Genomic DNA, 24,131 nt, shown 5'->3' on the forward strand with positions numbered 1-24,131 from the left:
TGGACACTATACCAATTATTTTGGCAACGCTGCAACAGAAGCGAACCCCAAACCAACTTGCAACCGGCTACCGGCTACCGGCTAAATGTTACACGCCAGCTACCAGCTACGACTATGGGCTACCGGTTAAATGTTACACGCCAGCTACCAGCTACGACTATGGGCTATTGGTTAAATGTTACACGCCAGCTACCAGCTACGACTATGGGCTACCAGTTTAATGTTACACGCCAGCTACCAGCTACGACTATGGGCTACCGGTTAAATGTTACACGCCAGCTACCAGCTACGACTATGGGCTACCGGTTAAATGTTACACGCCAGCTACCAGCTACGACTATGGGCTACCAGTTTAATGTTACACGCCAGCTACCAGCTACGACTATGGGCTACCGGTTAAATGTTACACGCCAGCTACCAGCTACGACTATGGGCTACCGGTTAAAGGTTACACGCCAGCTACCAGCTACGACTATGGGCTACCGGTTAAATGTTACACGCCAGCTACCAGCTACGACTATGGGCTACTGGTTAAATGTTACACGCCAGCTACCAGCTACGACTATGGGCTACCGGTTAAATGTTACACGCCAGCTACCAGCTACGGCTATGGGCTACCGGCCAGCAATGGGATACATTCACTCAACTCATTACCTCTGAGGAGTTTTCACAAGAAACTGGTCAGGTCCACTATACATAATACATCATTATGGCCAATACCATAAAAACTCGTGTACATGTATATTGTGCACCAGTGTAATTTGCGCAGGCAATTTTTGGGGATGAAAAAGATGAATGTATACATGATGTCTCGTTATTGTTTGGCCCATTTTCTTGTATAATCTATATAATTGTTCTTGTTAAAGGTAGTTTCGCCCAACCTAATAAATATTTTTTTGTAAAACCCGATAAATGGAAGAAAAGATGAAAAAACATATTAAAAACACCCAAATTTAATTTCTTTATGCGTATGTGATTGAACAAATGTGTCTTGGATATAAAATTGAAGGAAATCCTTGATTTATTACGATGTCAGACTGACTGGATAGTATTGCAAATGAAGCTGCGATGGATTGTGTTGTCGAAGTTTCGCGCATGTGCGTTGTTGTGTAATAAAAGTAAAGAAAATGGCTGGAAGAAAGCGTGTGAGAGAAAAAATTGTATCTGAATCGGCAACAAAGAGGAGGAAATTAGAATGGAATCTGCAACAATTCATCATTTATTACAATAGAAGAATTAATCAATGTAACAGGGTGCAGGATTTACAATAAATTTAATACCTGCCTCTGCCAGGGATCGAACTCGGGACCTCTGGATTACTAGTCTGACGCTCAACCGATCGAGCTAAAGAGAAGTTCTCTCTAGCCGAGCGATATATTGCGGCTAGTATTGACCAGGGTTACATACTCCCCCTCCAGGAATCAACCCGTCCTCGAGTTTCCAGGGGTTGATAATTAAATAATTGAGAAATTCTTTGTTTCATAAACCGATTATCTTTATTGGTAAACTACTACTTAGCCCTGACATTATCTGATTTGTTAATTAACAAATGAACAATTTCATTTAACACTTCTGAAGTACAATCCACCAGAAAAGCCACTCTTGTAGCTCTTTATACTTGTAAATGGATTTCAATCATCTATACATATTATATACAATTGTTTTCTGAAATCAAGATCACTGCACATGCATTGTGTATATGGTCCTTGTATACAATAGTCCTGGATGACCTGAGCAAGCTTATTTCAAAAAATGATTTATAAGTACAAGGTCTACCAAAGTATTGTGAATAGCCATCACAATACATACTCTTATAATATATAAATACAGGTATAATAATTGTGATTGGCTATATACTTTGTCTGTACATCACAATGTAACAACTCTGTACTGTGGTCATATAATTATGAGAAGGGTAAGACTTTGATGATAATGTAAAGAATTCACATAGTTATTGTTCACATTCATGGCAATATCAAAATAATAGAAACTCATTAATCAAATTCATTCATGTATTTTATAAAAGTATTGAGTTTATAACACTGTAGATATCCAGTCCAGTAGAGAGACGTCCAGGTCGGCTCATTAGACTGTAATGAAAACAGAAAGGAAAGTTAAGAGCATTTTTTTATTATATTATAACAAGAATTATGCGTAATTAGATGCCTCGCCTGTTCCAATTTGTCTACAAATCCTGAAAATTTACTTTTATAAATTATGAAAGCATATGTTCTGGATATAATTATTTGTACTTTATGTATTTAGTTTTGTTATTATTAACATAAGATAAGTTTTAATATTATATTGTTGTCAGTTTATCTCACCATTGAACAAGTAAAGCATCCCTTGTCCCATCACACGGATGTCCGGCGGAGGCAGGATCAACTACATCCTCTTGAAACAGTGTTTTGTTGTCTGCAAGGCCCAACCAGATTTTTCCAAGAAAAAAAATCACGCATGGCCAACTTTCAACCTAAAGCAGAAAATGGATTATATGAATATCATTAGTTTGGTTTCCAATTTTGTTAGCCTCCATACAAAAACAGACTCACACGACCATACAATTTTCACTCGTTGCAATTCTATGACATTCCATAACAATAAGCAATCAACACCCTTGGAAGCATATCAGGCAAGCTGCAAACTACAGCACATTCTGCTTTTGTCTTTTTCAGTATGTTGTTACACTCTTTTCATGTTTTAGCTTCAATAAGTTTCTTTTTAGTTCAGAGTGAAATGTTACAATAACATCGACCTAAAATGTTGAAAGCACAAAGGTTATAAAACCTCTTAAAACAAAAACCACTTTGGAGTGATATCCAACTCCTAATTGCTTTTATCATTTTATTGTTGATGTAGATGGTTCGCAGAACTTCAAAAAAGTTAATACAAGAGGCCCAGAGGGCCTGTATCGCTCACCTGGTTTGTAATGCCAAGTAATGTTCTGAATACAGGTTCATTGTTTCTTTTCTGAAGAAATTTTAATATTAACCTCTTAATCCCCTATTGGGCCCCACCCCTCCTGCCCCCAGGGGGTCAGAGCCAAAATTTATACAAGTTCTGTTCTCCTTCCCTCAAGGATGTTTCTGGTCAAATTTGGTTACAATCCATGTAGAACTCTATGACAAGTAGCGATTTAAAGGATTTACCTCTATTTCCCCTATTGAGCCCCGCCCCTCCTGCCCCTGGGGGGGGGGGGGGGGGGGGTCAGAGCCAAAATTTATACAACTTCTGTTCCCCTTCCCCCAAGGATGTTTGTGGCCAAATTTGGTTACAATCCATTCAGAACTCTATGACTAGTAGCGATATAAAGGAAATGTTGACGGACGACGGATGCCGCGCTATGACATAAGCTCACCGGCCCTTCGGGCCAGGTGGGCTAAAAATGAAACAATCGTGATATTGAACTACAACAAGTGTTAATGTTAAAATTTCATATTAAACCAGGAAATGTTAGTCAAAGACAATGCGCTCTTTACAGATGTTAATGTATTTTGAACAAGTTCCCAATTGGCATAAACCTTGTCTAAGGACAAATCAAATGAAATGCATATGTTGTGTAGACTAACAAAGCTTACAATTGCAGGATACAATTCTGTATCATGCTGCACATTTATGTATGTGCCTTCTGTAGTAAAAGATATTCCTGTTATCAAACATTCAATAATATGATTAAATAAGGCATGAGAAATTTTGATTTCTGAACCCAATAGGCCCTTGAATTTATGATAATTTTCTAAACATCCTATTATAGCAAATACAGCATCTCAACATTTCCCCAAAATAAAACTTACCTTGTGGGTCTGACCTCATCAATGTCCTTGACCTGTGTATCTATGGTGTCTGTCTCCTTGACCTGTGTATTCATGTTGTCTGTCTCCTTGACCTGTGTATTCATGACGTCAGTCTTCTTGGCCTGTGTATCCACGGTGTCTGTCTCCTTGGCCTATGTATCCACGGTGTCTGTCGCCTTGGTCTGTGTATCTATGGTGTCTGTCTCCTTGGCCTATGTATCCACGGTGTCTGTCGCCTTGGTCTGTGTGTCTATGGTGTCTGTCTCCTTGGCCTGTGTATCTATGGTGTCTGTCTCCTTGACCTGTGTATCTATGGTGTCTGTCTCCTTGACCTGTGTATCTATGGTGTCTGTCTCCTTGGCCTGTGTATCCACGGTGTCTGTCGCCTTGGTCTGTGTGTCTATGGTGTCTGTCTCCTTGACCTGTGTATCTATGGTGTCTGTCTCCTTGACCTGTGTATCCATGGTGTCTGTCTCCTTGGCCTGTGTATCCATGGTGTCTGTCTCCTTGACCTGTGTATCTATGGTATCTATCTCCTTGTCCTGTGTATCTATGGTGTCTGTCTCCTTGGTCTGTGTGTCTATGGTGTCTGTCGCCTTGGCCTGTGTATCTATGGTGTCTGTCTCCTTGACCTGTGTATCCATGGTGTCTGTCTCCTTGACCTGTGTATCTATGGTGTCTGTCTCCTTGGCCTGTGTATCCACGGTGTCTGTCGCCTTGGTCTGTGTGTCTATGGTGTCTGTCTCCTTGGCCTGTGTCTATGGTGTCTGTCTCCTTGACCTATGTATCCACGGTGTCTGTCGCCTTGGTCTGTGTGTCTATGGTGTCTGTCTCCTTGACCTGTGTATCTATGGTGTCTGTCTCCTTGACCTGTGTATCTATGGTGTCTGTCTCCTTGACCTGTGTATCTATGGTGTCTGTCTCCTTGGCCTGTGTATCTATGGTGTCTGTCTCCTTGGCCTGTGTATCCACAGTGTCTGTCGCCTTGACCTGTGTATCAATGGTATCTGTCTCCTTGGCCTGTGTATCAATGGTATCTGTCTCCTTGACCTGTGTATCCATGGTGTCTGTCTCCTTGACCTGTGTATTCATGGTGTCTGTCTCCTTGACCTGTGTATCTATGGTGTCTGTCTCCTTGACCTGTGTATCCATGGTGTCTGTCGCCTTGACCTGTGTATCTGTGGTGTTTGTCTCCCAATGGCCTCCCTGGCCTATGTATCCACGGTGTCTGTCGCCTTGACCTGTGTATTAATGGTATCTGTCTCCTTGGCCTGTGTATCAATGGTATCTGTCTCCTTGACCTGTGTATCCATGGTGTCTGTCTCCTTGACCTGTGTATTCATGACGTCAGTCTCCTTGGCCTGTGTATACACGGTGTCTGTCGCCTTGGTCTGTGTATCCACGGTGTCTGTCGCCTTGGTCTGTGTATCTATGGTGTCTGTCTCCTTGGCCTGTGTATCCACGGTGTCTGTCGCCTTGACCTGTGTATCAATGGTATCTGTCTCCTTGGCCTGTGTATCAATGGTATCTGTCTCCTTGGCCTGTGTATCAATGGTGTCTGTCTCCTTGACCTGTGTGTCTATGGTGTCTGTCTCCTTGACCTGTCTATCCACGGTGTCTCGCTGTCTCCTTGGCCTGTGTATCCATGCTGTCAGTCGCCTTGACCTGTGCATCAATGGTATCTGTCGCCTTGACCTGTGTATCAATGGTATCTGTCTCCTTGACCTGTGTATCCATGTAGTCTGTCTCCTTGGCCTGTGTATCCACGGTGTCTGTCGCCTTGACCTGTGTATCTATGGTGTCTGTCTCCTTGGCCTGTGTATCCACAATGTCTGTGTCCTTGGCCTGTGTATCCACGGTGTCTGTCTCCTTGACCAGTGTATCAATGGAATCTGCCTCCCTGACCTGTGTATCTATGGTGTCTGTCTCCTTGGCCTGTGTATCTATGGTGTCTGTCTCCTTGGCCTGTGTATCCACGGTGTCTGTCTCCTTGGCCTGTGTATCAACGGTGTCTGTCTCCTTGACCTGTGTATCTATGGTGTCTGTCTCCTTGACCTGTGTATCTATGGTGTCTGTCTCCTTGACCTGTGTATCTATGGTGTCTGTCTCCTTGACCTGTGTATCTATGGTGTCTGTCTCCTTGACCTGTGTATCATGGTTCTGCTCCTTGACCTGTGTATCTATGGTGTCTGTCTCCTTGCCTGTGTATCATGGTTCTGCTCCCTGACCTGTGTATCTATGGTGTTGTCTCCTTGACCTGTGTTCATGGTGTCTGTCTCCTTGACCTGTGTATCTATGGTGTCTGTCTCCTTGACCTGTGTATCATGGTGTCTGTCTCCTTGACCTGTGTATCTATGGTGTCTGTCTCCTTGACCTGTTTCTATGGTGTCTGTCTCCTTGACTGTGTTCTATGGTGTCTGTCTCCTTGTAATGGTTCTGTCTCCTTGTCCTATGGTGTCTGTCTCCTTGCCTGTGTATCTATGGTGTCTGTCTCCTTGACCTGTTTCTATGTATCATGTGTCTGTCTCCTTGACCTGTGTATCTATGGTGTCTGTCTCCTTGACCTGTGTATCTATGGTGTCTGTCTCCTTGACCTGTGTATCAATGGTGTCTGTCTCCTTGACCTCTGTATCTATGGTGTCTGTCTCCTTGACCTGTGTATCAATGGTGTCTGTCTCCTTGACCTGTGTGTCTATGGTGTCTGTCTCCTTGGCCTGTGTATCAATGGTATCTGCCTCCCTGACCTGTGTATCTATGGTGTCTGTCTCCTTGACCTGTGTATCTATGGTGTCTGTCTCCTTGACCTGTGTATCTATGGTGTCTGTCTCCTTGACCTGTGTATCTATTGGTGTCTGTCTCCTTGACCTGTGTATCTATGGTGTCTGTCTCCTTGACCTGTGTATCTATGGTGTCTGTCTCCTTGACCTGTGTATCTATGGTGTCTGTCTCCTTGACCTGTGTATCTATGGTGTCTGTCTCCTTGCCTGTGTATCTATGGTGTCTGTCTCCTTGACTGTGTATCTATGGTGTCTGTCTCCTTGACCTGTGTATCTATGGTGTCTGTCTCCTGCCTGTGATCATGTGTCTGTCTCTGTGGTCTGTCTCCTTGACCTGTGTATCTATGGTGTCTGTCTCCTTGACCTGTGTATCTATGGTGTCTGTCTCCTTGACCTGTGTTCTATGGTGTCTGTCTCCTTGACCTGTGTATCTATGTGTCTGTTCTTCCTGTGTATCTATGGTGTCTGTCTCCTTGACCTGTGTATCTATGGTGTCTGTCTCCTTGACCTGTGTGTCTATGGTGTCTGTCTCCTTGACCTGTGTATCTATGGTGTCTGTCTCCTTGACCTGTGTATCTATGGTGTCTGTCTCCTTGACCTGTGTGTCTATGGTGTCTGTCTCCTTGACCTGTGTATCTATGGTGTCTGTCTCCTTGACCTGTGTTCTATGGTGTCTGTCTCCTTATGTGTCATGTTCTGTCTCCTTGACTGTGTATCTATGGTGTCTGTCTCCTTGACCTGTGTATCTATGGTGTCTGTCTCCTTGACCTGTGTATCTATGGTGTCTGTCTCCTTGACCTGTGTATCTATGGTGTCTGTCTCCTTGACCTGTGTATCTATGGTGTCTGTCTCCTTGTCCTGTGTATCTATGGTGTCTGTCTCCTTGACCTGTGTGTCTATGGTGTCTGTCTCCTTGACCTGTGTATCTATGGTGTCTGTCTCCTTGACCTGTGTGTCTATGGTGTCTGTCTCCTTGACCTGTGTGTCTATGGTGTCTGTCTCCTTGACCTGTGTATCTATGGTGTCTGTCTCCTTGGCCTGTGTATCTATGGTGTCTGTCTCCTTGACCTGTGTATCTATGGTGTCTGTCTCCTTGACCTGTGTATCTATGGTGTCTGTCTCTTGCCTTGACCTGTGTTCTATGGTGTCTGTCTCCTTGCCTGTGTTCTATGGTGTCTGTCTCCTTACCTGTGTGTCTATGGTGTCTGTCTCCTTGACCTGTGTATCTATGGTGTCTGTCTCCTTGACCTGTGTTCTATGGTGTCTGTCTCCTTGACCTGTGTGTCTATGGTGTCTGTCTCCTTGACCTGTGTATCTATGGTGTCTGTCTCCTTGTCCTGTGTATCCATGGTGTCTGTCTCCTTGACCTGTGTATCTATGGTGTCTGTGTGTCTATGGTGTCTGTCTCCTTGTCCTGTGTATCTATGGTGTCTGTCTCCTTGACCTGTGTATCTATGGTGTCTGTCTCCTTGACCTGTGTATCTATGGTGTCTGTCTCCTTGACCTGTGTATCTATGGTGTCTGTCTCCTTGACCTGTGTATCTATGGTGTCTGTCTCCTTGACCTGTGTATCTATGGTGTCTGTCTCCTTGACCTGTGTATCTATGGTGTCTGTCTCCTTGACCTGTGTATCTATGGTGTCTGTCTCCTTGACCTGTGTATCTATGGTGTCTGTCTCCTTGACCTGTGTATCTATGGTGTCTGTCTCCTTGACCTGTGTGTCTATGGTGTCTGTCTCCTTGACCTGTGTATCTATGGTGTCTGTCTCCTTGACCTGTGTATCTATGGTGTCTGTCTCCTTGACCTGTGTATCTATGGTGTCTGTCTCCTTGGCCTGTGTGTCTATGGTGTCTGTCTCCTTGACCTGTGTATCTATGGTGTCTGTCTCCTTGGCCTGTGTATCCACATGGTGTCTGTCTCCTTGACCTGTGTATTCATGTTTGTTCTGCTGTGTCTCTTTCGTGTCCTCCCTGGCCTATGTATCCATGGTGTCTGTCTCCTTGACCTGTGTATCCATGGTCTGTCTGTCTCCTTGACCTGTGTATCCTATGTTGTCTCCTCTTGGCCTCCCTGGCCTGTGTATCCATGGTGTCTGTCTCCTTGGCCTGTGTATCCATGTTGTCTGCCTCCTTACCTGTGTATCCATGGTGTCTGTCTCCTTGACCTGTGTATCCATGGTGTCTGTCGCCTTGACCAGTGTATCCATGGTGTCTGTCTCCTTGACCTGTGTATCTGTGGTGTTTGTCTCCTTGACCTGTGTATCCATGGTGTCTGTCTCCTTGACCTGTGTATCTGTGGTGTTTGTCTCCCTGGCCTCCCTGGCCTGTGTTTCCATGGTTTCTGTCTCCTTGACCTGTGTATCTATGGTGTCTGTCTCCTTGACCTGTGTGTCTATGGTGTCTGTCTCCTTGACCTGTGTATCTATGGTGTCTGTCTCCTTGACCTGTGTGTCTATGGTGTCTGTCTCCTTGACCTGTGTATCTATGGTGTCTGTCTCCTTGACCTGTGTATCTATGGTGTCTGTCTCCTTGGCCTGTGTGTCTATGGTGTCTGTCTCCTTGACCTGTGTATCTATGGTGTCTGTCTCCTTGACCTGTGTATCTATGGTGTCTGTCTCCTTGACCTGTGTATCTATGGTGTCTGTCTCCTTGACCTGTGTGTCTATGGTGTCTGTCTCCTTGACCTGTGTATCTATGGTGTCTGTCTCCTTGGCCTGTGTATCTTGTGGTGTCTGTCTCCTTGACCTGTGTATCCATGGTGTCTGTCTCCTTGACCTGTGTATCTGTGGTGTCTGTCTCCTTGACCTGTGTGTCTATGGTGTCTGTCTCCTGCTCCTTGCCTTGTGTCTATGGTGTCTGTCTCCTTGGCCTGTGTTCTATGGTGTCTGTCTCCTTGACCTGTGTATCTATGGTGTCTGTCTCCTTGACCTGTGTATCTATGGTGTCATGTCTGTCTCCTTGACCTGTGTATCTATGGTGTCTGTCTCCTTGGCCTGTGTGTCTATGGTGTCTGTCTCCTTGGCCTGTGTATCTATGGTGTCTGTCTCCTTGACCTGTGTATCTATGGTGTCTGTCTCCTTGACCTGTGTATCTATGGTGTCTGTCTCCTTGGCCTGTGTGTCTATGGTGTCTGTCTCCTTGGCCTGTGTATCCACGACGTCTGTCTCCTTGACCTGTGTATTCATGATGTTTGTCTCCTTGGCCTCCCTGGCCTATGTATCCATGGTGTCTGTCTCCTTGACCTGTGTATCCACGACGTCTGTCTCCTTGACCTGTGTATCCATGATGTTTGTCTCCTTGGCCTCCCTGGCCTGTGTATCCATGGTGTCTGTCTCCTTGGCCTGTGTATCCATGTTGTCTGCCTCCTTAGACTGTGTATCCATGGTGTCTGTCTCCTTGACCTGTGTATCCATGGTGTCTGTCGCCTTGACCAGTGTATCCATGGTGTCTGTCTCCTTGACCTGTGTATCTGTGGTGTTTGTCTCCTTGACCTGTGTATCCATGGTGTCTGTCTCCTTGACCTGTGTATCTGTGGTGTTTGTCTCCCTGGCCTCCCTGGCCTGTGTTTCCATGGTTTCTGTCTCCTTGACCTGTGTATCCATAGTGTCTGTCTCCTTGACCTGTGTATCCATAGTGTCTGTCGCCTTGACCAGTGTATCCATGGTGTCTGTCTCCTTGACCTGTGTATCCATGGTGTCTGTCGCCTTGACCTGTGTATCTGTGGTGTTTGTCTCCCAATGGCCTCCCTGGCCTATGTATCCATGGTGTCTGTCTCCTTGGCCTGTGTATCCATGGTGTCTGTCTCCTTGGCCTGTGTATCCATGGTGTTTGTCTCCTTGACCTGTGTATCCATGGTGTCTGTCTCCTTGACCTGTGTATTCATGATGTTTGTCTCCTTGGCCTCCCTGGCCTGTATATCCATGGTGGCAGGTTTCTCGGCCCTAGAAACATAAGTATCTTCGAATTATAAAATATAAATTTAATCAAGCACACTTGATTATAAATATGAAAAACTGCACATTTACCACTTTTAAAATCATATATTGGCAACATTTGACCAATGTACTCAATTGATGATGTCTCAACCTAAATAAAACTCACCTTGTTGTTTTGACCTCGGAGAATGAACTATTGGGTGATATTGTCATATTCATATGCTCAATAGTGGTATTCAGACTGGCATCTGTAATAACAAGTGATAAATGATGGATCTATTATTGTAAAAGAATGCTTTTTTACAATTGCAAAACAATCATAAACTATCATAAGATTGTTCTGCATGTTGTAGTATCTAAAATGTTGTTTATTTATTCTCTGTTTGGTGAAATGTCAACAATGGTAACATTGTAGTCAGATTCGAACCCGACAATTAATTTTGTGTATGAGGCAGCAGAAAATAGTAGATTTAGACAATCTATGAAAATAAGGCGCATGCCTTAGAAATATAGATATAGTCATTTAACTGTAAAAATTACCTGTACAAAAGTATATATATAATTAATAAGCACAACTTTTGCAATTACAATTTGATATTTTGATACAGGTTTGGCCATATTCTGCACTTATTCATGCATGTGAATACCATGGTAACAACAAAAAAATACCTGAAAAATTGCAAAATATCATGATTTTTAGTCCAAAATTGCAGAAAATCGTACTCAATTTTTTTTTTAAGACCTACCTTAAATTAAGCACTTCTATCACCATGGCAAAATAAGCTAATTTATTCCATAGGTCGATTGTGTGGATTTTCCAATATTTTTGCCTAAACCCGCGCCATGGATTTTCCTTCAAGTAAAGCTAGCATTTCCGGTCAAGACGCACTTCCGGAGGAGCCCAGAATTGTAATCTCTAACCCAATTTTGTTATGTTTATTTTTGAAAAAATTGAAACTTAAATCAAACCCTCCATATTGGATGTACCAATTTCAGAATATATTTGATTTATAATTTTTTATGCATGGCTCAAAACAGGGGCTCCCCACTTAATAAAAATATAGACCGTGGCCAGACTGTTCTTCTCTGGTCTGCTACCTTATACACCAAGTTATAACTTTCTAAGCTTCTCGAAAACCCAAATATTGTCTTGAACATGATGCGACGAACAAAATGATATATCCGGTTAATGCATATCTTTAATAGTCACAGCTAGAAATCAGTACTGCCAATTTCCCTGAATGGTACATTTTGATTGATTTTCCTCTCAAACAAGCAACAATTTAAAAAATTAAAAGTCCTTTAACTCTGTCATTTACTGAAATAAAATGGATTTGAATATTGAATGTGTTATTTTGAGATTCCCTCTATGACATGCAGTGGAAAAAACAAAGATTTCATCAATATTGACCCTGCTGTATGACATCATAATTACTATGACGTCATCAGCAACCATGACATTATCAGTGTTAATCTATGACATCATAAATACTCAATGACGTCACAAATAAGGTCAGAAACTCTACTTAGACTGTTGCTCTGCAACAGATAAACTGATTCTGATATCTAAATAATGACATGACATCAAAGATTTGGAAATGTCATGTATATGACATTATGGTTTTGTATTCTTACCCTGGAAATAAGCGTTTTCATGAATAATCTGTAAAAGTCTCGGCCACCCCTATTTTATCAAAAATAGACTGTTTTTCCTCATACAATAGAGAAATTAGTAATAATAGACAATACCGGCCTTGCCGCACACTCAATTTCTGACAAATACATGCATTTTAGAGATCAAGACAAGTTAAATAATGTTTTTACAGAGAAAATCACCAAATAACACTATTGCTCTAAGATTCCATGGATACCGGGCAATAAATCAAGTTAAAATAATCAGAATCAATGCAATATGGGTTGTATAACATCCAATAAGTTATAATGAGTAAGTTTTCAAACAAAAGAAAACAAAATGAATTTTAGCCAAATTATTTAACACTAAAAGCATGTAAACATGCCATGAAAATGAGCAAATAAGCCAATTACCTCCCCTTACCCATCCTATGTGAAAATCATGATTTCTCCCTGTCTATGACCTGTTTTCTTGAGGTTCCCAGCTATAATGAACAGAGGCGCTGCTTCTTTACAACTGACAATGCACTTCCTTCGAAAATCTCTTTTTCCATGCAGTATAAGGTAGCAGAAAACAGTAGATTTGGACAATCTATGAAAATAAGGCACATGCCTTAGTAATATAGATAAAGTCAACTGTAAAAAATACCTGTACAAAAGTATATATATAATTAATAGGCACAACTTTTGCAATTACAATTTGATATTTTGATACAGGTTTGGCCATATTCTACGCTTATTCATGCATGTGAATACCATGGTAACAACAAAAAAATACCTGAAAAAATGCAAAATATCATGATTTTTTGCCCAAAATTGCAGAAAATCGTACTCAATTTTTTTTTTAAGACCTACCTTAAATTAAGCACTTCTATCACAATGGCAAAATAAGCTAATTCATTCCATAGGTCGATTGTGTGGATTTTCCAATATTTTTGCCTAAACCCGCGCCATGGATTTTCCTTCAAGTAAAGCTAGCATTTCCGGTCAAGACGCACTTCCGGAGGAGCCCAGAATTGTAATCTCTAACCCAATTTTGTTATGTTTATTTTTGAAAAAAATTGAAACTTAAATCAAACCCTCCATATTGGATGTACCAATTTCAGAATATATTTGATTTTTAATTTTTTATGCATGGCTCAAAACAGGGGCTCCCCACTTAATAAAAATATACAGTCAAACCTCGATGTATCGAAGTTCAAGGGACCGTCAGAAAAACTTCGATACATCGAGACTTCGAATTATTCGTGGTTGAAATTAGACCGATGTTTTTTTTACCATGACCAACTGTGTGCATGTCGTCTCCGTTCCGTAAACTTTATAATCATTGTACCACAAGCAAAACAAAATAAAAACGAAGTATGCAATTAATCACATGTATTGCTATCGTTAGCAATACATGCGTATATTATAAACAAGACTTACGTGTACTAGGCTAACCCATGTACAAGTGTTCGTTTGGTGACTATTTAAGCAATGGGTAATATTACGGAATGAATATAAAAACGAAAACACGTTGTAAAAACGAAACTAAAAAGGAGGAACCGAAAGCGCTACAAAACCTACAAAATACTTCGATTTAGAATGATCGATTTGCTCAAGTATTTATGCCAAAGTTGTGCAATGTAACAGTTTTGATTATGAGTTACTAATAATGTGGCTCGCTATTTACCGTTCCGTAAATTCTACAAACCACTACCACTGGCGGCGGCGAACATCAAAAACGACCAACTGTATCTTTGCCGTACTAGGCCTAATGATTTAATAACGCAGCTTGTAAAAACAAAGCACCGGGTATCGGCCTGAGTAGTGATATTAATTATCTTGATGATATCAAGCTAGCAACACAAGCTGTCATAATCCCTATTGTCCGGCGAAGGCAGTCGCGAGACAGCTAGCTATAGGTGTGACAGCATGCCGCGGGGTATCGGCGAACACCTGATCTGTACAGGTAAATTTTTTATTCGAATCATCGAGTGTCAGTTACCTATGATTCTATAACAAATGGTCCATGAAAAAAGTTCGATACATCGAGAACTTTGATTCATAAAACTTCGATTCATACATGGGTTAGTTAGTAATGTTATATAGTGAAGAAATTCGGGACCAGACAAAAAGTTCGATACAGCGAGAAATTCGATTCATCGAAGTTCGAATCATCGAGGTTTGACTGTAGACCGTGGCCAGGCTGTTCTTATCTGGTCTGCTACCTGAGAACCAAAGATTAGAGATAATAATATTTCTACAATCAGTCTTTAAGATCAATATCAAATTTGTAATGCATTTCCTATCATAATATTATGTTGATAGGGCAGGCAAATAGGGGCAAAAATATACATAAATTGTAACAAAATTTAATTTCAATAATGTGACATGATTATTGACCCTATACCAATTTTTGACGTGATGATGGACTGCATATAAGGACTGTCGAAAATAACATACATATGATAAGTATATGATTCAGTGAAACTTCACAACTTCAATGTGTCCACAATCATGTCCACAAGCATAATCAGAGTTTTAAAATGAAGATAAAACAAACTTTACAGTTATCATTTGAGAAATAATTTATTTCTAGTTCATCATGACTTTCACTAATGCTCAATACCAAAGCTATTACAATTATGTTAAGCTTTAATAATAAAAAATACTGATGTGATTCTTGACACATATCCAACATACAGATCACGTCAAATTATCACGTCCAAGAGATTCTGGTTTAAATAGTTATTTCCCAAAAAAATATCTAGAGTAAACTATTGTCATTTCATCGCTAAGAGAGTTAGTCTATGCAGACAGCCTAGATGATTTTCTTTAATTAATGATGTAAATAATAAAAAAGGAAATGGACTACAAGTTCGTGATGATGGACGATTGAGTACATGTCCAAAATCCCGGACGATACCAGTCCAACATCACGTCCACTGAGCAATCATCCATATATTTTCACCAACTTTCGATTCAAACAAGTTTGGTATCGATAAATTATGTGAATCAGCAAAGCGACTGTTTGTTAAAAGAGTCATTTCCATTTGTATGGAACCATTCTCAAATAATCTCTCATTTGTTCTGGGACATGACGATTATCACGACCGTGATGACCTATAAGTTTTGTTGACTTACCTCTCTTTCCCCTCCATTCTTCGACGAGGCCTTCAAAGGTTTGTTGATGGTCTGACTTCCGGGTTGGTTAGATTAATTTTACGGAACCCGTTTTAAAAGAAGTGGAACGCGAAGAGAGCAAGCTAATGCGGAGAAAAAATGCCCATTCTCGGACGTGATGAGAATATGTCTTGACGGAATCTAGGACCGATTTCTTTGACAATATAAAATGTCGTACAAAACCACACAGAAGGCGCAATCAGTGTGAATATACAAAGGAAAGATGGCAAGATAACCACATGTTATTAGAAAAAAAAACATTGACTGGTTCATTTTTACATAAAAATTGACGGAATGACATCACGTCCAAGATCAACTTTCAAATCGATTTTTATTAATGAATGAATATAAGTAATAAATAAACTAAACTGGATATTTAATGATTTTTACAATAAAAAAAGCAATGAAACTGGTATGCAAGCTAACTAGAGTAACATAACAAAACAAAAAACTGGTTCAATTTGGGCTATTCGGTACTCCAACAATGTTAGAGGTATAGCACGACGAGACACTTTTGGAACATTACGTCGTGTCAAACCTCTAACTTCCGATAGGCCATTAACCCGATGCTGAGGGTAACATTTTCAAAGTTTGGATTGTGACAATATAAAACTGTAGCGTTTCTCCAAAATATGATAGCACTTAGGCTATGACGAGACGCTGTTGTATATCGTAAGTCTGTGATGGAAGGTGACTACGGCAGGGAAAACTAGAAAACATCACTTTAAAATTCACATAATTTATTCACATAAACATCCATGTAATATAGTTCACAATAAATCCATTAGGAACACACACACTGGTACACTGTTTCACTTAAGTTCACTGCTAGGTGATATCCATAATTGCGAAGTATTCAGTACATCCCAAATGCAAGTATAAATCCCATAGTCACAAACACACTAAGAATGATAGAGTAATCCGTATATATCACATCACTGATACATGTAGGAAATATCCGTACAGTACATCCCAAGTATAAATCCCATAGTCACAAACACACTAAGTGTAGAAAAGTAATTCAAATGAAAATAACTGATCCCGAGATGCGTGGAGTAAGTCCCAAAATGTCCATGTACTCTCTCGTTTCGTCACGTGCACCCCCTTTTATACCACTTTCATACTATCCTCTAATTGGCTAAAACCTCACTTCTTCCATCTTCATTCTCACGTTCATTGGCTGAATCTTAATATGATTGGAAATTAAATGAGCTTTCTTCGAAAGCGAAATTTGAGATAAATTCCATGAACTTAACTTCTACTTAGGGTTCAATTGAGATGACGTCAGAGTCACGTGATTCAGTCTTCAGAGTACAACACGAATAATCACGAATTTGATCTAGGGAGGGAAAGGGTTGGGCAATTGAACCCTAAGTAGAAGTTAAGTTCATGGAATTTATCTCAAATTTCGCTTTCGAAGAAAGCTCATTTAATTTCCAATTCCATGAACTTAACCTACTTAGGGTCCAAATGAGATTTTAGAGGTGATTGTTCGTGTTGTAAACAGATCAAATTGCATAAAATCAAACAACACAGCTTTAACTCTAGAAAAAATTTTTTATACATCAACTAAAAACATATATACATGAACATAGTCTCTTAAGAAACTGATTTAGTTAACTCTGATGTATGATCTACAGGATGAAAATTGTCATTATTTGCCTGCATAGTTCGAGAGGATGCTTTCGCACACACTTGGATCATCCACTGCTGCATTGGTATGGAGTTCTCTGTTATAAAATTTTTTGAAAACATTGTCATTTGCCCAACCAGCAGTTTTGAGGATAACTGAAATTGGCACATGTGCCTTGTTTGCCGCCGATACGGATGCGCTTCTGGTGCTATGTGATTTGTAGATCGATATGTCTACACCTGCCAACATCAAAACGGTTCTAATCCAATTCGATAGTGTCTGTTTGCATACCGGTTGATGGGGTGAGTTGATAGCGAGAAAGAGTCGAGTTTGACTCTCCGTGCGCATTTCCTGTGTACGTTTAAGATACTCCTGGAGAGTTTTAACCACACATAGTCTATGATCTGTTGAAAAAGCTTTCAACCGAATTGGTTCCAGGTGATGTCCTGGACGTGATTGTTTCAACAACTCTGTCACTCTTATTGTCACACAATCTGACGACACACTTATATCATTTATATCAAACAAATGTAAAGTCTGACAACGTTGACTAGTCAATATGGCTAACAACATAATCAGTTTGTATGAAAGTAAACGAAAAGAGATGGTATGTACAGGGTTTAAAGTTTCAAGGTATCCTAATACGATCGAAACATCCCAAGTGTCTGAATATCTAGGCAACGCTGGACGTTTTTGAAAAACACCTTTCATGAATCGATGTATTATTTTGTCTTGCATAATGTTGTTAGAGTTAGTTATTTCTAACAAGGAACTTATACAGGATTTTGCAGTGTTAATGGAGCTATAGCTAAGATTCCTATCAAACATCTGCTGCAGAAACTCTAATGCACTATTTAGAGATGGACAAAGCGGATCACTTTCCCGTTCACTACAAAATGACAACCATCTGCGGAGATGGACCCCGTATTGTTTCCTGGTGGAATCTCTCCAAGCTGCCAAGATGATCTCTGCAGTTGCCTCTGGAATTCCTCTTTCTTTGAGGTTATCCCGGACAATCTGCAGGCTGTCAGTCGAAGAGTCCTGATGGGATGTCTCTTGGATGGATTGTTGGCCAGATGTAAGATCGGACGTAACTTTAATTGGCTGGCCGGAGTGACCACTACCTAAATTTAGCTCTCTGTTACTATTAATATGAACACCTTACGCAACCTGTCCATCAAACTGGACCCTAATACACAACCCTAGTTGTAAACAACTCCTTATAAGGAAAACGGAATGCGGTGTCCTAGCACCCTACGTATATGTAACGACCCCAGATGGGCACGTGCACGTGGCCACCTGGTCCATAACTGTCCTATGTATGTATATATACACTATACATACTGCATATATATAAACTAAAACTATGAACTAAATAGTATAAAACTGTTATTTTACAATACAAATAAACTTTAACTTTAACAACTAATAAAAACTAAGCGTGACATAAATTTCCACGCTACAAAACGTTTAAATAATATTTAAATCATCATCAATGTCAAATACCTACCTCTTTTTCATAATTCAACAAGTATTTTAACAAAATCAGCCGTAAAATTCATCTAAAACAAATATTTACATCTCCTAACGTAAACTTTCATGACCCAGACAAAACTTCATGATGAAAGCGATCCGGCCGTTTTTTGTAGTAACCAGCCGCCATATTTAAAACTAGGTCAAAATGTTAGGGAAAGGATTCATTATATCTAATCCGCTAAAATACTATTTTATGTGGCCTCAACTTACGTATGGTTTTCCTAGATAAATGGAATAATTAATAACTAATACTAAACTAAACTGTAAGTACACATCGATTTTTCCTTCCGCTTTCATCTGACGTCGGAAGCTGCATCAAAGAAATAGGCCTTCGGAAATGAGAGTCGACAGTCAGCAAAATAACGTCCGAAAAAAAAACGGCTGACCAGTCGACTCTCATGTTATGGGAGTAGGCTATTCGGCAATGTCACAAAATGAGACAAATGTAAAAAAGACAGACAAAGAAAACACTTGACACATGTTGTCCTAATTGCTATCTCTTTAATATGATTTCTTAACATACAGCTAAACATTATATAAAAAGCCTTGAAAATATATATTATTTTATATGAATTTTAATTCAATTAAGGTACCCATAGGGTACTCATTAGTGTGGACATACTCAAATGGGATTCGACATGAGGGCAGTGAAGTACATAAGATCCCAATGAATATAGGTACAATTTTTATGACATGTACGAATACGTTTTCCGGCATAGCATGCACAATGTATTAGAAATATGCCACCTGAATTAGCGATGGCCAAATCTGTCCCACGATTTCACGTTTTTAAGAGGTATCGCGAGCTGCCTATATATAACATATAGGCAGGTTTAGCTGACTACAGTCAACGATATGAGAGAAGCTGCATGAGGATATTTTTAGAAACGGTAACTTACCTGGGATTGTCACACCCTAGCAGTCGCACAAGGCCCCAAAGAAAATCCTCAGCACCTGAATGACTTAGAAACGTCCCAATGGTGGCTTCTTTGTCTGCATGGAGATCATCCACGAGCATTTCCAACGCGGCATGTGCTTTTTTGTCTGTTGATATTAACAAAGAGAAATAGTCATCTTTGCACCAGTTGCATGCCATGTTTGTTTAATTGAGTAAATCCAGACTCAACAACAGGCTAACATTTAAGTCAGGAATACGATATGTATGCTAAATAGCCATCCTCGAATCTTTTGCGGTGATTTCAGGTCATGACGCTGTTGATTTGTACGTAGTAAACATATATGGACTTTCCTCCACTTCTGGCGACCTCCATATTGTTTTCTTGTAACCACCGATTTAAGATCACGCGAGAGTTAGCGAAGACACTGTCTCAAGGGACGTAATCTAACGGTAAGGTAGCAGTGTACAGTAGATTTGAAAAATTCAGCATAATAATGCGCAGGCTTCAATCATGTACACACAGCTTTTTAACCTTAAATAACACCTTAGTCCTATAGGCTATAAAAGAATATATACTTTTAATCTACACAACATTTGCAATTATCATGCAGAGTTGTCCTAAAATTGGTGAATTCAATCTAGAGAATTATATGCAGGCTTCACATTTGCATAATATAAAGAAATTCACGAAAATGGGTTCGAGATTTATGGTTTAGAGAGTATCCCAATGGGCGTCTAAGATAAAAAAACTCAATACTGTAGCAGCAGAAATTGATAGCCGGGGTACGAGGTAAGATTGCTCAAAAGTTTCAGTTCCACTATCACGGTAGTGATGCTTGGTTTTAAACTGTGATCAAGAAAAAAGTTCTCCTAGAGGTGGTGTAATTTTGGGTTGAAAATCCCAATTTTTTGCATTTTTTTCAAAAAAAAAACTAATTTGGTTACCATGGTTTTTACAGGCTCACAAAACCACAAAAAGCAGACCTGTCCAAAAATGAACTCTGCATAACAATTGCAACTGTTGTGTAGATTAAAAAAATATATACTTTTATATAGATGTTATTTAAGGTTAAAAAGCTGTGTGTACATAATTAAAGCCTGCACTTTATTTTGCTGAATTTTTCAAATCTACTGTACACTGCCAACTACAGGTGGGTTATTACACGGAACTTTAACGTCATTGTACTTAAATTGATACCAGTACACGCAGATTTCTCACATATGGCTTTTGTTGCTTGGTGTGTTTCACTTTTTTCTTTGCTTTTTGTTTTGAAGAAGTGCATACAAACTTTCTTTCGATGATTTGTTTTAGTTATTACGTATATATATACAGTGCTTATTTTTTTACTGTTAGAACGATTAATACACGTATATAGCATGTACATCTTTGTATGTCGAAACTTCTAGTTTTGTCACACGATGTGTACCCAAATTGATACCCAGCAAAAATATTGCATAAATGTAAGAAAAAATCAATATAAGCTTATATGTATTTTTGTGATTTTACTATATAAAGGTTAACATATGTACAAATGTACAGTAACGTGCCAAAAGTCTTCGTAATTTTTATTTTTCCCTTATATATTCTGTGTAATTTTACAATTTTTCTTTGATTTTTCCTGATCTCATCTATTGGCAGATTTTAACCAATTTTGGCATACTTGTAGAAAATTATCTACACTTTCAGGTCATAATATTTGTATAATTTTCCGATATTTTTTTTTTTTCAAAATATTTTTTTTTTGTGCACCACTTAAACTTTTGACGTTGACGTCATTTTCTTCTTTAATTATTCTTACCAAAATGGCAACGATAAAGTTTTGAGTGGTTATGAAATACGGTTTTCTCAAAAAGTGCATAAAGAAAAACTATGTAAATATTATGAGCTGAAAGTGTAGATAATTTTCTACATGTATGCCAAATTTGAATAGAATCCGCGCCTAGATGAGATCATGAAAATTCTAAGAAAAAAAATGTAAAAATACATAGAATATATATAGGGAAAAATAAAAATTACGAAGACTTTTGGCACACAGCTGTAGTTGCTTTTATAATACTGAGTTATACTGAATATAATAACATTTTACTGTAAAAATTCTACAAGTGTTTTCACAATAGTACCTGCGGTAATTTAGTTGCCCCGTAAGACCACGTAATGACTTAATAAGTTATGTCATATTTCAATGATTTAAACTCAGTTTTCTGTGGCATTCACCTCAGCCTATATTGTTCCAAATGTCATAAAAACACTATCAATTATTTTTAATGACTGTAAAAAATTTCAATGTAGAAATAGTACAAACCTGGATCAATCAAGCTACAAAATACTAGTAACAGTTTTAGTAAAAATCAAGATGGGGAAATAGCGCTATACAAAGAGCAATTTGCACTTGATTAAATAGAAAAAAATACTGTGAGGCAGCTACATATATGTATATTTTTTTCTATTTCTGTCGAGTGTTTATATCTGAAGTTTTATTTAGAAATACCATTTTCTTTGAGGAGGCCTTACGCAAACGTGATTATAGTACAAATAGTATTTGTCGCACTTGCGTATTTCTAGGGATTTACACGTTTCAGACAATGTTATCAGAAATTAAAATAGTAATTCAAAATTATGTTTCAGAGAAAATAACAGAAAAAGTTGCATAAAACGAAGCTTATAATTATCAATAAATGATGCATCTTTGGTATCACCACAGACCAAATGAGGTAAACTTTATCAAAACAAATGTTTCAGCTATTTTGTCAATTAGGTTATCAATTTGGGTACAATGACGTTAACCATTTGATTGGAAAGAATATAAAAAATAATCAATGATATGATAATAATGCTTAGCAATTTCAAATGTTGGAAATGAAACCACGATCCGCGGAGGACCATAATGGTACAAAACACGCGTTCTTTGTAGTAAAAAAGTAGTAAAACAATTTGCAAGTTACGTGCTTATACCTCATTCATGCCATTGGCCCAAATAATGGGTATTAAACTAGTAATCACAAGATTGTGTGTTTACTTTGATTTTGATTTATTCTGACCTGGTATTTAGTATATATAATTTGGCTTTTTGACAGAGATTTTGTTTTCTTTGCATTTTATTTATCTGTTCTGAAACTAAAACAGGTAAACATATTAGAATCTTATGAATTAAACCGGGAGTAGCGGATCTTCGCTGATCCTAGATTAGACGGTTAGACCGATTGAATTTGTCAATACGCATTATATCCTTTATAGATCAAACGTAGAAATGGCGGTTTTTATAACTCATTTCAGTCCATTATCTATAGTAAAACAATATATATGTGCAAGAAAAATGATATGCATGCAATATTAATAACATTTTGGAGTCTAAATATTTTCCAATAATATAAATCAATTTTTCCGAAAAATGGCAAGCAAACTATCACTATATTTGGAAGTAAACACACAGTCACGTGGTCACTAGTTACCCATAAGACAAATTCTATATTTCGGCCAATATGGCATGGATGAGGTATAAGCACGTGACTTGTTTTACTATGTTTTTATTACAAAAATAGATGCAAACATATTAAACTGGTTTCCCAATGTGTATTGTGTACCTGTACTGTGTCCTGTGTATTGTTATATATTGTACCACCAATAGAATATCCGGATTTTGCTGTTTTGTGTATTATTGTATTCCGTCTCCGTATCTTGTTTAGTTGTTTTAATTCCGGTTTCCGGGAGCTCGAGAATAAAGAAAAGTTGAAGACAAGAAGGTGTTTGGATTCTCTTCATAATATCCCTTCACATCCTCTCACATCGCCAAGCCAGTGCAGTATATTGTATTTGTAATAAATAGTCAATTGTTAAAAGTAGTTGTTTGTTCTTCCTCTCAGCAGACAGACAAGCCAAATTTGTAACAACCACCGAACCTGGGTTGTAGGGGCGAGTCGGGAGTACAATGTACATTATTTAGGTTTCCCATCATTTCAAACCGTGCCCAACACGCACCTAAGGCTATTGTTACGTAAAAACGCTTCAGTGAAAAGATAGACGCAAATATAGAGGATCTTACATGAGTGGCTAATATGATGTTTATCAAACGAGTTCAATTACCTATATACATCTTGGATGGTACTGATGCATCATGGTCCCGTCGTCAGGTGAATCCTCCTTCCTTCGTTGTTTCGGCGCTGTTCACTACAACCTCCGGAGATGCGCCGACTGGGGTGATCAGGTCCCAGCCCGGAACCACTCAGCTGTCCGCTAATAGAGCAAGGATTTATTGGAGTGAGAAGGATTCGTGACTGTCTCTTTACATTACAAAACGCCTGTGAACCGCTAATAAAAACCACTTTTCTCAGCAAATACATGTCTTATCGAGTAAAACGAAACACCATTGTAAAGTTTATTAAATTTCACAACGTTTATTACTTGCTTTAAGAACGGAATATTTAGAGGATATGTCCTAAATTTGCGTTAAAAAATACGACAGCTCATGAAATGACGGCCAGCTTCAGAAAGTAAGATGGTAACCCTCGCACCCGCAAGCTACATCAAAGGCTGCGCCGGCGGATATAAAAGGAAAATCAGTCGTCGCCCAACGTCACGGTCAGTGCCCAAACACAAAAGCTCCTGCCTTGTAATTCACCGAAATCCAGTGTGACTTATCCTTCTCATATACGTCCTTGTATAGAGCAACACTGTTGTTCTGATAGTAAATGTTCATACACAACTTGATGATACTGGTGTTGCCCTCTCCACTATTCCTCTCTCTTCTTCTACGTGTACAGCCAC

The 24,131-nt window shown here is 39.3% G+C and overlaps 3 protein-coding genes across 3 annotated transcripts in view; all 3 read right to left on the bottom strand.

The window, feature by feature from the left end:
• Window positions 1-19,764, bottom strand: part of LOC138322348 (uncharacterized) — a 107,971-nt gene extending 88,207 nt beyond the window's left edge. The window contains exon 1 of the mRNA XM_069266387.1: window positions 19,371-19,764. Coding sequence (XP_069122488.1) covers window positions 19,371-19,567 — 197 coding nt within the window. The 5' untranslated portion in view covers window positions 19,568-19,764. The remainder of the gene's footprint in view (window positions 1-19,370) is intronic.
• LOC138322018 (mucin-22-like) lies at window positions 1,999-8,906 on the bottom strand. The gene is made up of 5 exons (XM_069266075.1): window positions 8,706-8,906; window positions 6,310-6,634; window positions 3,795-5,995; window positions 2,325-2,473; window positions 1,999-2,090 (listed from the first exon to the last, which is right to left on the bottom strand). Exons 1-3 carry the CDS (start codon window positions 8,904-8,906, stop codon window positions 5,400-5,402), a joined length of 1,122 nt encoding a protein of 373 aa, XP_069122176.1. The 3' UTR covers window positions 1,999-2,090; window positions 2,325-2,473; window positions 3,795-5,399.
• Window positions 9,539-18,408, bottom strand: LOC138321975 (protein SON-like). Its single transcript, XM_069266032.1, has 3 exons — window positions 12,552-18,408; window positions 10,672-10,753; window positions 9,539-10,511 (listed from the first exon to the last, which is right to left on the bottom strand). Exon 3 carries the CDS (start codon window positions 10,260-10,262, stop codon window positions 9,783-9,785), a length of 480 nt encoding a protein of 159 aa, XP_069122133.1. The 5' UTR covers window positions 10,263-10,511; window positions 10,672-10,753; window positions 12,552-18,408; the 3' UTR covers window positions 9,539-9,782.
• Window positions 19,765-24,131: the final 4,367 nt, after the last annotated feature.

The sequence above is a fragment of the Argopecten irradians genome, chromosome 4, assembly GCF_041381155.1.
Source record: "Argopecten irradians isolate NY chromosome 4, Ai_NY, whole genome shotgun sequence".
NCBI classification, from domain to species: domain Eukaryota; kingdom Metazoa; phylum Mollusca; class Bivalvia; order Pectinida; family Pectinidae; genus Argopecten; species Argopecten irradians.

What these genes read in the sequence shown, in the direction of transcription:
- LOC138322018 (XM_069266075.1), bottom strand. Translation starts at nt 8,906, where the DNA reads ATGGAAACACAGGCCAGGGAGGCCAGGGAGACAAACACCACAGATACA. An exon ending in CAGACACCATGGATACACAG is followed by an intron (nt 6,635 to 8,705) that starts GTAAGGAGGCAG and finishes ACACCAATAGAT; the next exon opens with ACACAGGTCAAGGAGACAGA. An exon ending in GGTCAAGGAGACAGACACAT is followed by an intron (nt 5,996 to 6,309) that starts GATACATAGAAA and finishes CATGATACACAG; the next exon opens with GCAAGGAGACAGACACCATA.
- LOC138321975 (XM_069266032.1), bottom strand. Translation starts at nt 10,262, where the DNA reads ATGGATACACAGGTCAAGGAGACAGACACCATGGATACACTGGTCAAG.